The sequence below is a fragment of the Protomyctophum bolini genome, assembly GCF_963924005.1.
Source record: "Protomyctophum bolini genome assembly, chromosome: 22".
NCBI lineage: Eukaryota > Metazoa > Chordata > Actinopteri > Myctophiformes > Myctophidae > Protomyctophum > Protomyctophum bolini.
In genome coordinates, this window is record NC_137883.1 from 20573547 (window position 1) to 20588067 (window position 14521).

The window sequence follows — 14521 nt, forward strand, 5'->3', positions numbered from 1 at the left end:
ACGGTCAGTGCTGCCAATTGTTGTATCCTACTATCCTACTAAGTGCGTCACGTTTCTGCGTGTGTGTGTGTGTGTGTGTGTGTACGGTTGTAATGCACGTAACTCGAGAACCGTTCACCCCACCGACTTCAAATTCGACACACGTGTTACACACCCCAACAGGGAGTGTAGTGCCCGGTATCGAGTCGGTCGGACCCACGGTTCTCCAGAACCACCACAAAACATGCTGCTTGATGACGTGTAGAGATACACATCGATAAAAGCCAATAAAAATGAAGCTCACCCGTTTAATTCCCCATATCTGCGCATCCGTGCAGCACAGCTGCTACTGATTACAGAAATCCTTAGTTTTTAGTCCCATTTAAGATAACATCCAGGCAGAATATTACTCGGTTTCAACTTAATCATCACGCTAAAATATGTATCTGAAAACAATATAGGGTAGAAAAAAGCCACATAACAGTAAACTGATACAGCTGGTCAACTATCTGGATTGTAAACAAAAACACACCATGCTCCTGCGTATGTCCCTAGCTACTGTCCCATCGCCTGAAGGGATGCAACACTCTGATTGGTTCAGACACTTCACAGCAGTGTTTCATGTTGAAACCGTTTGAAACTTCAAAATAAAATGCCCACCATTTCCGTTTCCCTACACCTTTAACCACTCCACTTTTCACAGCCAGTTTGCACTCAGGCAGACAGACAGATACAGAGATCTCCATGTGGGACACAGACAGGCAGACAGACAGATACAGAGATCTCCATGTGGGACACAGACAGACAGTTAAAACGGGTGCTATGACAAGTTGACAACGGGTATTATTAGGTTCCCAAGTTGCATCGTTCTGCCGGTGGCCGACAGGCACGTACAGGTCTAGTTATTGTAAACTGACAAAGTGCTTGTGTCTGTAGCATGCTGTGTCTGCAATTGTGCGACTGGAGGAGAAATTTGTTGCGTGCCCACTGCCCACCAGTGGAAAAATTACAGTACTCATATTTTTTGCTTATGTAAAAGTAATGACATCACACTGTGTTTAACAGTGGAAAACTGCAAACAATGCAAGTGCAAACGTTTTAAGAAAAGATCCCCAAATGCCCACCAATGATGCCGTGCAGTGCGCATGTAACTTTTTATCTGATCGCAGTGCAGGCTGAATGCAAAAAACAAAAATGCTGTTAAATGTCGGGTTTACACAAACTGTGTGATCAGATCACTCATTATACGGTAATGTATGCGTATATGAATATGTATCACGTGTTAATACCATGCGTAATGGCTGATGTGATTAGGAGGTGACTGGATCTGCCAGACCACTTCTAGAGGTGGTGTGACTTGCATTGAGATTGCATTCCAGACTTCAAATGCAATCAGCCTTGCCGTGGTGGCATTTATTACATATTCAAGTTGGAAGTGAGAACACTATAATGAATGCCTATGAAATTATTCTGACTTTATGTAGTGGAAAGTATTTAGGCTTTGATTGCACACCAAAGCTGTGCTGAAACACTTCTACTCACTGTAAGTTTAGAATGGGGATATAATGATAATGCTCTTTTGGCAGAAAGAAGGGATTTAAGTAAAGTGAGGTTTTGAAAAGCTGTGTGTGATAGCAACATCACAGCAGTGAAGGTGAACCAGTAGACATACAGTATGAGATCCTTTTCCCCATGAACACCCAGATATCTTACAGTTCACATATCAGACTATTACAACTTTACGCGATACTTATATCGTGGTGATAACACATCTATAAGCTCACAATGTTTACCACGTTGTGAGGTCGATTGCCTAGTGGCTATTTCTACACCACTTTGAACAATTTAGAAAATGCACTCTTATAATGTAATGCCCAAAATAGCGAGACCAGGTTGAAAAAGGTTAGAGGCGCCAGTGGCTCAGTTAGTGTCAAAGTGTCCTTGAGCAAGACTCTGAACCCCCAACCGCTCCCGATGAGCAGGTTTATGGTGCCTTGCATGGTTTCCTCCACCATCGGTGCGTGGGTGTTTGGATAAAGGGCATTGGATAAAGGCGCTATATAAATGCACCAATTTACCCATTTATTTTAAAAAGTAAATTTAACAAGCCCTCCCACCATTATTGCCTCAATTCCCTTTGAGATCATCCAATCTTAATGCAGTGTATGCTACAGTAAGTAGCATACACTGCATAGTAGTATACGGACCCATGCAGACATCATTCCATGTGGCAGAATGTATTGTAAGTCTGAAATGAGCCAAACTGACCTGACATCGCCAGGATCCTCCGTAACCAGCACGTCCGTCTTGCAGCTGGCTATGGGGTTGATGGACAGCTCCACTGGTGGCACCACAAAGCTCTTGCTGACGGGCAGCCACAAGCCTTGGCCCAGGCTGTAGGATGACCTGGGTTCACACAGCAGTCACAAGACACACGGGTCAGTCCCAATGTCTCACACACATACAGTAAGCAAACTTAGATAATGACAATGCTGGTGACTGAATAGGAACAAATACATACATATGTATCTATATTGATGACATATGAAAGAAAATACAGATACAAATCTTACAACTAAAGCAAGTGTGGCAAAACATTGAGGGACAGCGAGTGCATTCTCCGGCAGCGGCAGCAGCCACGGTGCCACCGCCAATTGCCGACAACACCCGTGGCAGTGTTTCCTCTGCCACCGGCACATGCATTAATGCATTAATATGAGTGACACAGCAGCGGCAGAAGCAGGCAGCTGCCGGTCCGTGGCGGATTAGGAGCGGCAGCACTGTGACCGCTGCCGGAGAATGCACTCGCTGCTTCTGCAAACATTTCAGGTCATGACATTTTGTTTGACTCGGTTCCACAGATAAATATTGTCAAAATAGTAGATTTACAACGGGTTGGGATGCGAGGTGTTGTTGTGAGCTTGTAGATCGACTATTTTCACCTTTGCCAAAGTTTTTGAGTGGTGCCAGTAGGGGCAAAAGTGGCGCCGTTGTGCCAGAAACAGAGCGAGATAGTGTTGCACTGTTGCCTTACAGAGAGAGAGAGAGAGAGGGAGAGAGAGAGAGAGAGAGAGGCAGGGGGAGAGGGGAGTTGCACCACTCAGTTCACACGGGTGTGATTTTTAGAGATAGAGATAGAGGTATAGTCCTACTCCTTGGTCCTAGTCCTCCTCCTCCTCCCAGCCAACACTCCCCACTGACAGGTAGTTAACCCAACCCCCCTTCCCCCCCAAAATCACACCTGCACCTGCACCTGAAAGCATGAGTGTCTATTTCAAACGAAGTGTTTTTTGACTGGGGGGTCATATTTTGACAGCAGGGTTTGCCTGTCATAATTAGACCCCCCAGTATTAGGATGTATTAGGATGTTGATATTCATTCATCAGCCAAAACTCCCCACTGACAGGTAGTACCCCCACCCACGCCCCCAACCCCCCACCCACCCCCCAGAGAGGATGTATAGAGCCTTAGTCAAGGTCCCTGTTCAGCAGGAAGCGGAAATGGGGGAAGATAGTGTGACCCTCTGTGTGCATTACACTCTCAATGAAAAGCCTCGCTGTCAGGTTAAAGGAAGCGGCTGGTGAGTCTGTGTGTATCAGAGGAGACATGTGGATGTCTACATCATTCCCAAGCCAAAAGGGGAGATTGACAGTGACAGGGACCACAGTACACATGGGGGCATTGGCTACAAAAAAAAAGACAAATTGAATTTTAAGCTAGGGCTAGCCGAGTGTTTACCTAACATTACCATTTAAAAAGGGTATTTGTAGTGATCCCAGAGGGACAATTACTTTTGCTTTTTGACCAATCCTATTAGGAGCAGTGTGCTGCTCCAAGTGAGTGTCCCTGTATCCCGAGGGAAGACAGACTATGCACCCACTGCACACTAAACGAAGTGGAAACCGAGCTACACTTCCTAACCATCTGTCCATTGTACCAAGACATCAGAGACACATACTTCCCACAGATTACAACCACACACACGGAGATTTTGAAAACATGACCAATGACAAAAAACTCCCATATATGCTGGGCGAAGTACAACAATGTGCAAACACAGCAGCAAGATTTGTGAGTTTCTGTGATAGAAGGATATCAAATGGAACACAACCACACTAAAGACTAATCATTGTGTATATTCCTGCACTATACCTGCATCGAGTGATCTTGGTACATAGAATCTGATCTATTGAAGATTCTGACCTTCAAAGTACATAATTTTTGTTTTGATTGTATTGTATTGTTGTATTGTTCTTTCTGCTTTGGCAATGTAAACGTATGTTTTCTCATGCCAATAAAGCCCTTTGAATTGAATTGAGTGTGCGGGGAGCAATTTGGGGTTCAATGTCTTGCTCAGGGACACCACGACATGAAACCCAGAAGAGCCAGAGATCGAACTGGGGACCGAACTGATTCCCAGCTGACCCGATCAACCTCCTGAGCCACTGCTGCCCTCCCTATGCCATGTATTACCTGCCCATTGTTTTTTCATCTTTAGAACACTTTACACAAATACTTTAGCAATAATGGGGAGACGCAGAGACGTGACACATTTATAAGCAATAATAAAATAATAAAATTCCATTCCATTAGTTGCGTGTCGGTGTCGCACACCAAAGATAGCTGACCTAAAAGCTCACAACATGTCACGCTTAGGGTTGGGATTCGGAACCGGGTCCATTTCAGACCCGGTTCAGACATTGCGGATCCGGAGCCGGTTCCATTGTTTTTTTATTAACGGTTCCCCAAACGGTTCTCATCAGTCGTCATTTAGCTCCGCTGTGTCTGTGCAATGTGCATGCATGCAAGCAGAGCCTGAGGTGACGTCACCCCACCTAAAGGAGCGTGTGGGGTCGGGGAGGATACGCCCACTGTTCTGTGCATTCAGCGACCGCTCACCGCCGCGGAGTGAGTGGGACAGTATGTCGAAGAGATCTCCAAAGTGTGGTTAACAGAGAGGGAAATGACTCTGAGGCTGAGCACGCAAAGTGGAATAAATGTTATGCTATAGTTCCCTGCAAAGGTTGTTGCAACTTGTACCAGTTGCACGTCCACATTGATGAAACAACTCAAAATCAATATGCCTACACGAGCCCACAACTCACGAGAATAATCTAGGCAAATCGCGTTTGAGAGCCATGTGGAAAGCCCCCCCCCCGCAGCTCCACCACAGCCGGCGGGGGACGAGGATGATGCAAGGCTGGTTCACTTTCCCCAGGCTAGTAACGTAATAGAAAATAAAAACTACTAATGTGTACAGAGCTTTTCATTAGGTGTATTGTACAACTGTTGTTAATGGTGTTAATTTAGAACGCCAATGTCTCGACGTCTTTCTGTCTGATATGTTATGAATCACGCCAAATCAATTTGTCTGCACTTATTTTTTACAACTTATAAGCAACTCAACTGCTTTTGATTTGGCTCTAAATTAATCGCGTGATTGTTGAGAGCCCAGCGTTTAGGTGCATATACCTCCATAGATTGATTAGCCTACTTTATAAACGGTTTGCAGTAAAAAGCACACAAACGTAGCCTACAGTTCAGGTCTGCTAAAAGGATTTTATAATCCAAGAAAGCACTATTTGTTTCCATTAGGGTAAGGGGTCCTTCATATTAAATTCTGAACATTAAAGACAACATTTGTCACCACAACAATATAATTTTTTCAATGTGTACTGTATTTAATATACACAGCAAATTGCAATATACAGTATATTGCAACAATGATATTGTTGTGGTGGCTAGCTGGTGGTGGTGGTGGTGGTGAAATTTAAATAATAGTGCCACCTCATAATTGTAAAGTGCATTTTCAATAATTGAATTAATTGTGTTTATTATGTACTTGGTTATGTTAGTTATAATATAAGCATAATCTATGTCAGAAAAAAGGGGGAAAAAATAATATTAGGATCGGGAACCGTTAGGAACCGGAACCGTTAAGAGGGATCCGGGAAGGATCCGGAACCGTTCAAATCCTAACGAATCCCAACCCTAGTCACGCTGCAATGCTTAATAGTCAAACAGCCAAACCAGCTCTGACAAAAGCTAAAGCGGCACAGCGCCAGTGGTGTAGTAGTCTACCGCTAAACGCTATATACGGTAGGTAGTATGCCGTGCCGAAGTTTTAGGAGAAAAAAGCATATACCGTCTGCTAACCATTTCATCCATTGACCACGCGCAAATGTATATCCTATACGTGCACATGTCACGCAGGGAATAATTATGTTATCAACGTTTCGTTATCAACGCTTCAAGGCCACACAGGCCAAAACGACTTCGTTATCAATGTCAGAGGTAAATAAATTCATATGAAAAGGATGTACAATGAGTGCTGGCATTTTCTTCCTTTCAACTACATTCAAGTACCGTAATTACTTTATTCTAACCTGGAGTGTTGTGGGTTGTCTGCTTCGGCAGTACTTTCTTTCAAAAATACCTTCCCATATAAAATGATGTAAATAATTACGCCACTGATTTAGCCTGGCATGGTCAGACTAATATCACTGTGTAGACTGTAGATATGAGTCTAGAACTTGGGTGTGAAAGATTTATTTCCAAGGTTACAAACAGATTCCAACATCACAGCAAAAAGTCTCACTTTGAATAGTGGACTCTGATTTATAACCCACAACTCCAGGGTGAATGAAATGTAATTCAAATTGAGGAGTGCCTGATAAATCTCCCAGGGATTAGGGATTATTATTATTTTCTGGCAGGTGTTGATTCCCATTACACAGGCTATCACTGTTCACTCTTCTGGCTAATGTTCATGTACTGCATCCTTCAATCCATAAACATTTGCTAAACAACATCGTCATTGCTAATCAGAGATTAGAAATGTGTGTGTGTGTGTGTGTGTGTGTGTGTGTGTGTGTGTGTGTGTGTGTGTGTGTGCTTCATCTCTCTCTCAGCTAAGGGGGAAATATACTACTACTAGTAAAGTATAAATACCTCAAAACTGTACTTAAGTACAGTACTTGAGTAAATGTACTTAGTTACTTTACACCGCTGCGTACAAACAACCCAGAAACATAGTGCCTCTGGCCATGGAGGTCGCCGCCGGAGGCATGAAAACAATTCTCCACATGCATCACGCTAATTTGTAGACTTGAGAATTATAGAAGGAACTGACTGTGAATAAGTATATCCAAACATCATTGCTGGTCAGGTTCGGCCTGACATCCCTGAATGTTGATGATGTAGGGCAGGCAGGGTTCAACAGCACGGCTGCACTATTTCGTTTCTCATTCACACTGCACTTCCGCATTCAACAAAGTAATAAATAATTGATACTAATATATCCAATATGGCCAGATAGTTTTTGAATTTACATTTGCTTTATTAATTAGTTTTATTTTGTTTTTCTCCCCGCTAGAGACAGACATTTGAGCTAAGGAAAAAAACATGTGCCAAGTCAGAGCTCATGTACACGTCTGCAATATTAACAGCAGTAACAAGTAACTATTGTCAACACAATATCAACTGCAGAAAGTACTGCAATACATAATCCTGCATTAAAAAAAGAGCTCTGAGTGCAATCTGTTTGTTAGAAAACAAGCCCGCTGCCTACCTGATACTACCTGATACCTACCAATAGCTAAATGTACATAATCCTATTTGGTCTGGTCAGGTATACCATTGAGGATAATGGTGGGTAAGTATGGGTTAAACCACTTAAGTCCTATTTTGAGGGACGCTAGCCCCTCCAACGCCTGGCTTTGTGCATGCCCACCCAGCCCGTGCCCCCTTGACATCATGTGGCCGCCAAGTCTATGGACCTTTTACTCCGTCGTACTGACCCTCAAAGGTGACCCTCATTTCACACGAGTGTGATTTGTACTGTTTAAAGGGCATCCCCTTTAAACAGTACAAATTATTATTTACTTCCGAATTTTGTAAACCTTAATTTAATTGTTCCTGTTTGGACTCAGCAGGAGTAATTCAATAACATGAAATGATTTCCATTGAGCTTCTTCCATCTACTTTGTGGCTGTTAATCACTGCATGTTACGTCTAATTGAGGATCTGCAAGGCCATCCCTGATAAAGCAGCAAATGTTCTCTGAAATGACTGGGTCGTTAGCCAGCACTAAATGTATTTATCTCCTAATGGAGAGGGAGATACTAAGTGATCAACAGCCAACACTCCTGGGCATAAATCAAAGCCATGTGTCCAAGCAGGTATCAACGGAGGCAAAAGGGACCAAACACTAACAGGAAAGTACACATCCATAAGCACACACATTCAGTTCAGTATATTTTTCGAGGAGTGGCGAGCTAGCCAACGCGTGTTTATCAGTGTTTTTATGTTATTCTGAAGACCCACAGGACCCGAGACGTGAACCGGATGTAAACAAATGCTGTGTGGCGTGCAGGCGGACGATCGTCTTTAATGTGTAACCGCAATCATTGGTTCTTTGGTTACCGACCGTTGAATATAGCTTGTTTTGTCCAAAAACGCAAATCTGAGAAAAGAATCTGAGATAAATGTGTGTGACACATGTGAAACATGACAAACAAACAAACAATAAATGCATTTTTGTGAATCTATTTACATTGATGGCGGAATGCAGTTTTCACTTCAGGTTCATTTCCGGTTGTATCCGTCGCCAAGCAACCTCGAACCCTTCGTTTGTTGGCGAAGAGTGCCATCTATTCTAAACCACTGAAATAACCATTGAACGTAATATAAGTGTCTTTGGCATTGAAGCGTTGGATATGAACTCAATGTGTTAAACATCATATTCAATGTTTTTAATTAATGTGATTATAGCACGCTAACTTTCCAGGAATTTAAAAAGCCTGCTGTTTCTATTAGCTTGACTTCCCCATCGATGATGTCACCGGTTCTGAACTGTCCACAGCCCTCCTGAGAGACACAGACCGAGTAGACACAAATGGTGCCATATTATAATGAGCATTGGCTCCAATTATATGAAGATAGGTTGAAAATGGGTGATGTCGTCCTCTAAGTAAAAATCACACCTGTGTGAACTGAGTGGTGCAACTCCCCTCTCTCTCCCCCCCAGCACTAATACTATCTCTCTCTCTCTCTCTCTCTCTCTCTCTCTCTACAGCAAACAGCTCCCCTACTGGTACTAATAGTTATTAGTGGTTGCACCACTCAAAAAAAAGGGGGGAGAAAAGATCAGAGTACTTCTTCCACTGTTTGTCACTAGGGTTTTAAAAGACACTCAAGAGAATTGGGCAGCCTGCCACTGGCTTTGACCTCACAATGAAAGAACACAATGAATCAGGAGCCAGATCAATGGCCACATCCACTCATAAATAAGACACTGACTGGGCTTCTCTCTGCACTTCCTGCTTCGTGCTCATGCCGTGACACCGGAGCAGGCATCGATCGGCCCTGTCGTTCACACCCATCAATCACACATGCAGGATCACACAGACGCTTGCTCTATCAAATGGGTGCGAGTGGGCGACTGTATAGGAAATAAGGAATTGAGTCTCACGGTGTCTGCATGTCCTGCGATTTGGCATAAGAAGTTGCTGTCGGGTAGAACGTCATATTGTATGATTCGTCATATTTCTTTTATTCGTAAATGAATGCACTACTTTGTCATACTACAGTGTCACAAAACTTGCAAAAAGTTCACAACTTGTCGCTTCTCAAAGCGTTGTTACAGCTTAAAGGGGAATACCACTCATTTTCAACATTTTACTATGTCATTAATGTACCTTTGAGCTGTTGTGTGGAAATAATAAAAAAGTCCCCCCCATTCTGTGTTTCCTAGAACTGGAGGTATGAAAAAAATCATTAACATTGTGAATCACATCTTGATGATGCTTGTGACGTGTGTGTGCATGCGTGCACAATTCTGACTGATGACATCCAGTTAAATAAAGTGAACATGAGACATTCTTACATCTACAGTACTCCGTTAATGCTCCCCATATCTATTCACTCTGTTGCAGAGACATCTGATGATGCCAAGTATAGATCTGTTGGGGTTTTGACAGGCCGTTGACAGCCAAGACTTATGTACTACATAAAGTTATTTACTGTATGTACCCAAAGATACCGTCCAATTCTTGATATGCAACGAATAACTTCACTGGCTCCACTGTTTAACATTAACAATGAGCGCCCGGATTTCTTTCAAAATGGGAGCTCGGGGTGCCGGGCAGATATGGCAGCTTTTACTCTGCAAGCCCCACCCTCCCCCCTTCCGTTCCGTACAAAAATCAGGATGGATAATGTTGCTTGCTTACCTCGCGATGATTACGATAAAGTCTCTCTAGAAGCATTAATATTCTAAACGAGAGGCATGTCGAAGTCAGAAATGAAGACAGAAGAAGTATGCCCATCTGGTCAAAACCATGGAGAGCTCCCTAGATTAGGAGGAGTGACGAGCCATGAGGCAATATTTCCCAGGGAAGGGGGTTTTGCGGGTATTTTCCACCAATCCCTCCTCGGGAGCAAAGTTCCATCACGCTAAAATCAGCTAGTGTACAATAATTCCCGTGCCAAGAAAAGCAAGGTAACTATTAGTCTAAAACTCTAATGACTTCCAAGAGCCAACCTAGCCTGATTATCAGACTGTAGCTTTCTTGAAGCAGATGCTTTGGACAGGATCCAGGCTAGTGCCAACCTGTACTGTAAGCACTCACCCACATAGTGAGAGCAAATGCTGATGCTGCGGATAAACAGCAAGTTGCCACTCACCTTCGACCCCCACTAATTTGCCTACTGACAAAACAAATCCAAAGACAACGGCGTAGCAACAAGAACACTACACACTATCCTTTCCCACCTGGAGAAAAATAACTCCTATAATCTATAATGCTCGTCATCAAGATGAGCTTGTAGATCGGCTATTTTCACAATGTTTGGCTCTTTTGTAATATCTGACAAGTTGGCCAATTTGGTATTAAAAAGGTCCTAAATGTAAGACATGAGCAGATACCCTGTAGTGTATACATTTATACTATGGTTTGGGAACCAATGCTTTTTATAGATTACAGCTCAGGATTCAACACCATAGTCCCCTCCAGACTTGAAAGTTGACATCAAACTCAGAACCCTAGGACTCGGCCCCATACCAGGCTATGCAGCTGGATCCTGGACTGTCTGTCATAACCATGACAGATACTGTAGTAAGGACAGTCTCTTACCCCCTGACCGTCAACACAGGAGCTCCCCAGAATATGTCTTTGCATTAATGAAGGGTCATCACGGCTAGTCCATGTTTTTCTGCCCTTTTATCGTTTGACAAAGCAGACAAAAGCTTGTTGGAACAGCACAGAGCCTTGTCAACAAAGTACCCAAGGCCTACAACTCAGGGCCATCTTTTCATCTCCGGAGGCAAAGGATAGAGAATAACAGGTGAAAAAGTAAAAAAAATACTCTGACCCTTCCTGACACAACAGTAGCACTGGAGGTGTGACAGAGAAACAATGCAAACTTCTATCCAATTGGCATTTTAGAGAATTAAAGAATCGCTTTATAAGAAAATATATTTAGGTATCACAGGTTGTATGGAGTGCCGTTTCATTATACTGCCTCATTCTTTTTTTGTTATTATTTAATATCACTTAAAAACATTCTGCTTGACAGTGTAAAAAGTTGAGGTCATATCAGGGGGATGACAAGCAACACAGGAATAGAACCAGGGGTGTTGTATGGTGTTTTTATGTCGAAACCCAAAAGAAAAATTAGACGTTTGCCCAAACTACTGCAGATCTACAAGCTCACAAGCTTGTTCTCACTACTTCTTAAGCATTTGTTTTCTAAATTATCAAATTTCTTTGATATTATTCTATTTCATCATGAAATTACTGGGGGGAAATGGAATATATTTTGAATTCATGAAAGATTTTTTGAAAATGTTTTGAAATAACAATTAGAAATAAAAAATAAAATATGGAAAACCCATAAAAAATGTTTCCGTGACCCACAAATGGGTCCCGACCCAGTGTTTTGGAAGCAGTGGTATAGACGATGCACTAACCTAACTTTATGTAGCCATACAACCTCATCACCGATGCACATGGTGTTCATACAATGATCCACAAAGGAATACACCCCCCAGGCCCAGGGACTTACTGGAACATCAATAGCAATGTGTCCAACTGGAAATGCATCCAGTAAAAGTGGAAAGACTGTGTATAAAATGCCCTGCGAGAACTAGAATAGCAATCACTGACGTTTGGAAAGATATAGGCTAATAAGACCAGCTTCACACTGCATATGCAACGAGAAGTAAAAGTACAACAGACAAAGTCAAAGGTCGGGAAAACCTCATGGCCATAATGAATACATTATTCTGTTCAAGCTTGAAGACTACTACTATTTCCCAAAAGTGGCTATTTTCACAATTTGTCTTAGAAGTATATAGTGGTTAATTGTACAGATTATTTATTTGCCCTGCCACCAAGCGCTTTTAATTGGTTCTCATTTGAATGCACACAGCTTTCCTGCCAATCAATTACCTACATCCCCAGTAGAGATACTGGGAAAAACAAACATGCGTTTTGCATAAACAATTTAGCGATGTCTTGACTGTCATACTTGTATGCTAATAGCATGGCTGCACATTGCACTTGCACGTCAGGGACACTGAGCCTGGCTAACGAACTGAGACTGCCATGCATGCCACTATAGTTGCGGGTGGTTGCACATTAATAATATATAGTCATGTTTTGTTAGATTCAGAATATATCCAACCTGGGTAGGTGCCCAGTTAAGGTGTTAGGGCACAGCCCTTCCATTATCTGTGTAATATGCAGACAAGTTCAATCAAGACTTCACTCTGGAGACAGTCAATGGAGTCAATATGGGCTAGATGAGATCAGGTGCAAACTACACCATTACACTCCATTGGATTTTCAGTCTTAGCCTTCATTTAGCCAAAGCAAATCACAGCATGTTATTGGCAAACCACAGTGGCCATAGTTGTCCTTGTGTGACACCGGTGTCAACAGCCGCCAGCACTGTTTTAAGACAAAATGAAACATGTTTGACTTTCTCACCTCACCAGTCATACACGAGTCCTACAGCTCTTGTGTTTGCTAGAGACAAATAATAGCCAATGAGCTCTATGGTTGCTGAAAAACAGTCAACTCAAATTGTACCCAAGACCCAGCAATTTGTACAGCACATTTGCTGCACAATGGAGGGCACACGTTGCAACAATGGCGTTAACTTAACACATAATGAGAGAATCTATAAATCAATTAATCTCTGGATTGTCCGTGTGCCCCTCTCAAAAAGCTTAGTCTTTGCGGATTGTTTGAAACGCTTGCCCATTATATGGATGGATATCCCCAAACTCTCCCAAGCTGGTGCGTCATTGATGACTGGCATCATAGATTGCGTGGCCTCAAGTACTCAGACAATGACAGCTGCCAATGCATACTGTAAGTACCCTATGCTTAGATCACTCTTTCTCAAACACTGGGTCTGGATCCATGTGTGGGTCGCAAGTAAATATCCCGCTTTTCTGAGTGGTGCTAGCCACTCCTATGCGGAGCTACTGTATGTGTATATGTGTATGTATGTGTGTATGTACGTGTCTGTGCTGCAACACCTAAAGTGGCCAGTAGAGCGCGCACACGCAGTAACCCCGGGGAGAGAGAGAGGGGGAGGGATGGCATGAGACGCTCGCTACTCGGATTGGTTCAGGACGCGCGGTACATCCCACGGCACCTCTTCATTTACCAGAAGAGCTGACACCTGCGTGCCGACACCCAGACAGCATAAAAGCCTCCTCTCTCCTCAGTCTAGTCGAGACTCTACCGGGGGGACAAGCTAACCTGCGGTGCTCGGTAAGATAAGCCCATGTTCCCTCTCACCATATGCCATGTATTAAATCGGGATAGTAATTGTTGTTCTCTCACCTCACATATGATGCACAGTGATTGACCGTTGGGCTCGGAGGCTTTGGTGCAACTTTTCCCCCTATTCCCCACCAGTCACTAAAAGTGACAGAGACTATTGTATTTGATTAAGGAGAGAACACGGCACCCCCCCCCCCCCCCCCTCTTCAGAGAAGTGTCGTTTATTTGATCACAGGAGAAACACTGAGTTGGATGAAACCCATAACCTAAGTTACCTTTAATACTCACTTTTGTACTCTCCCTGTCCACCGTAGAACGAAATACTACGACCATATGATTTTGGGATGAATAAAACAGTGCCTAAATTGGCTTGATGTGACGCTGTCTCCTGTGTATATTCTTGATATGTAACCAGTGCCCCCACAATACATTAATAAGTTAGTCAACCATTTTTGACCAGATGACGCCGTTGCCAACGGCCATGCCATGCCAACGGCATCCATGCACACACGCACAGCGCACACACTCGAGGTGAGACTCGCAGTGAAATGAACCCACAGCTTGACAACACTGAAGCGCTCGGCTAAATAATATCTATTATTACAAATGAAAACATGTGCACAAAAGATGAAGATATGCAAATGTAAGCACAAGATGTGAGCAAAATTCGCCAGGTCTATGACAACAAGCCCACAAAAAAATGCCATTCAACACGCTACTTACACACACTACAACTCACTTAC

General features: G+C 43.1%; 1 protein-coding gene across 1 annotated transcript in view; it reads right to left on the reverse strand.

Moving 5' to 3' along the window:
* The window catches only part of astn2 (astrotactin 2), a gene marked incomplete at both ends in the record, with an annotated part of 472482 nt that overhangs the window by 230627 nt on the left and 227334 nt on the right, over nucleotides 1–14521 (reverse strand). Inside the window, one exon of the mRNA XM_080756633.1 lies at nucleotides 2248–2385. Within this exon, the coding sequence (XP_080612759.1) occupies nucleotides 2248–2385 (138 nt within the window). The remainder of the gene's footprint in view (nucleotides 1–2247; nucleotides 2386–14521) is intronic.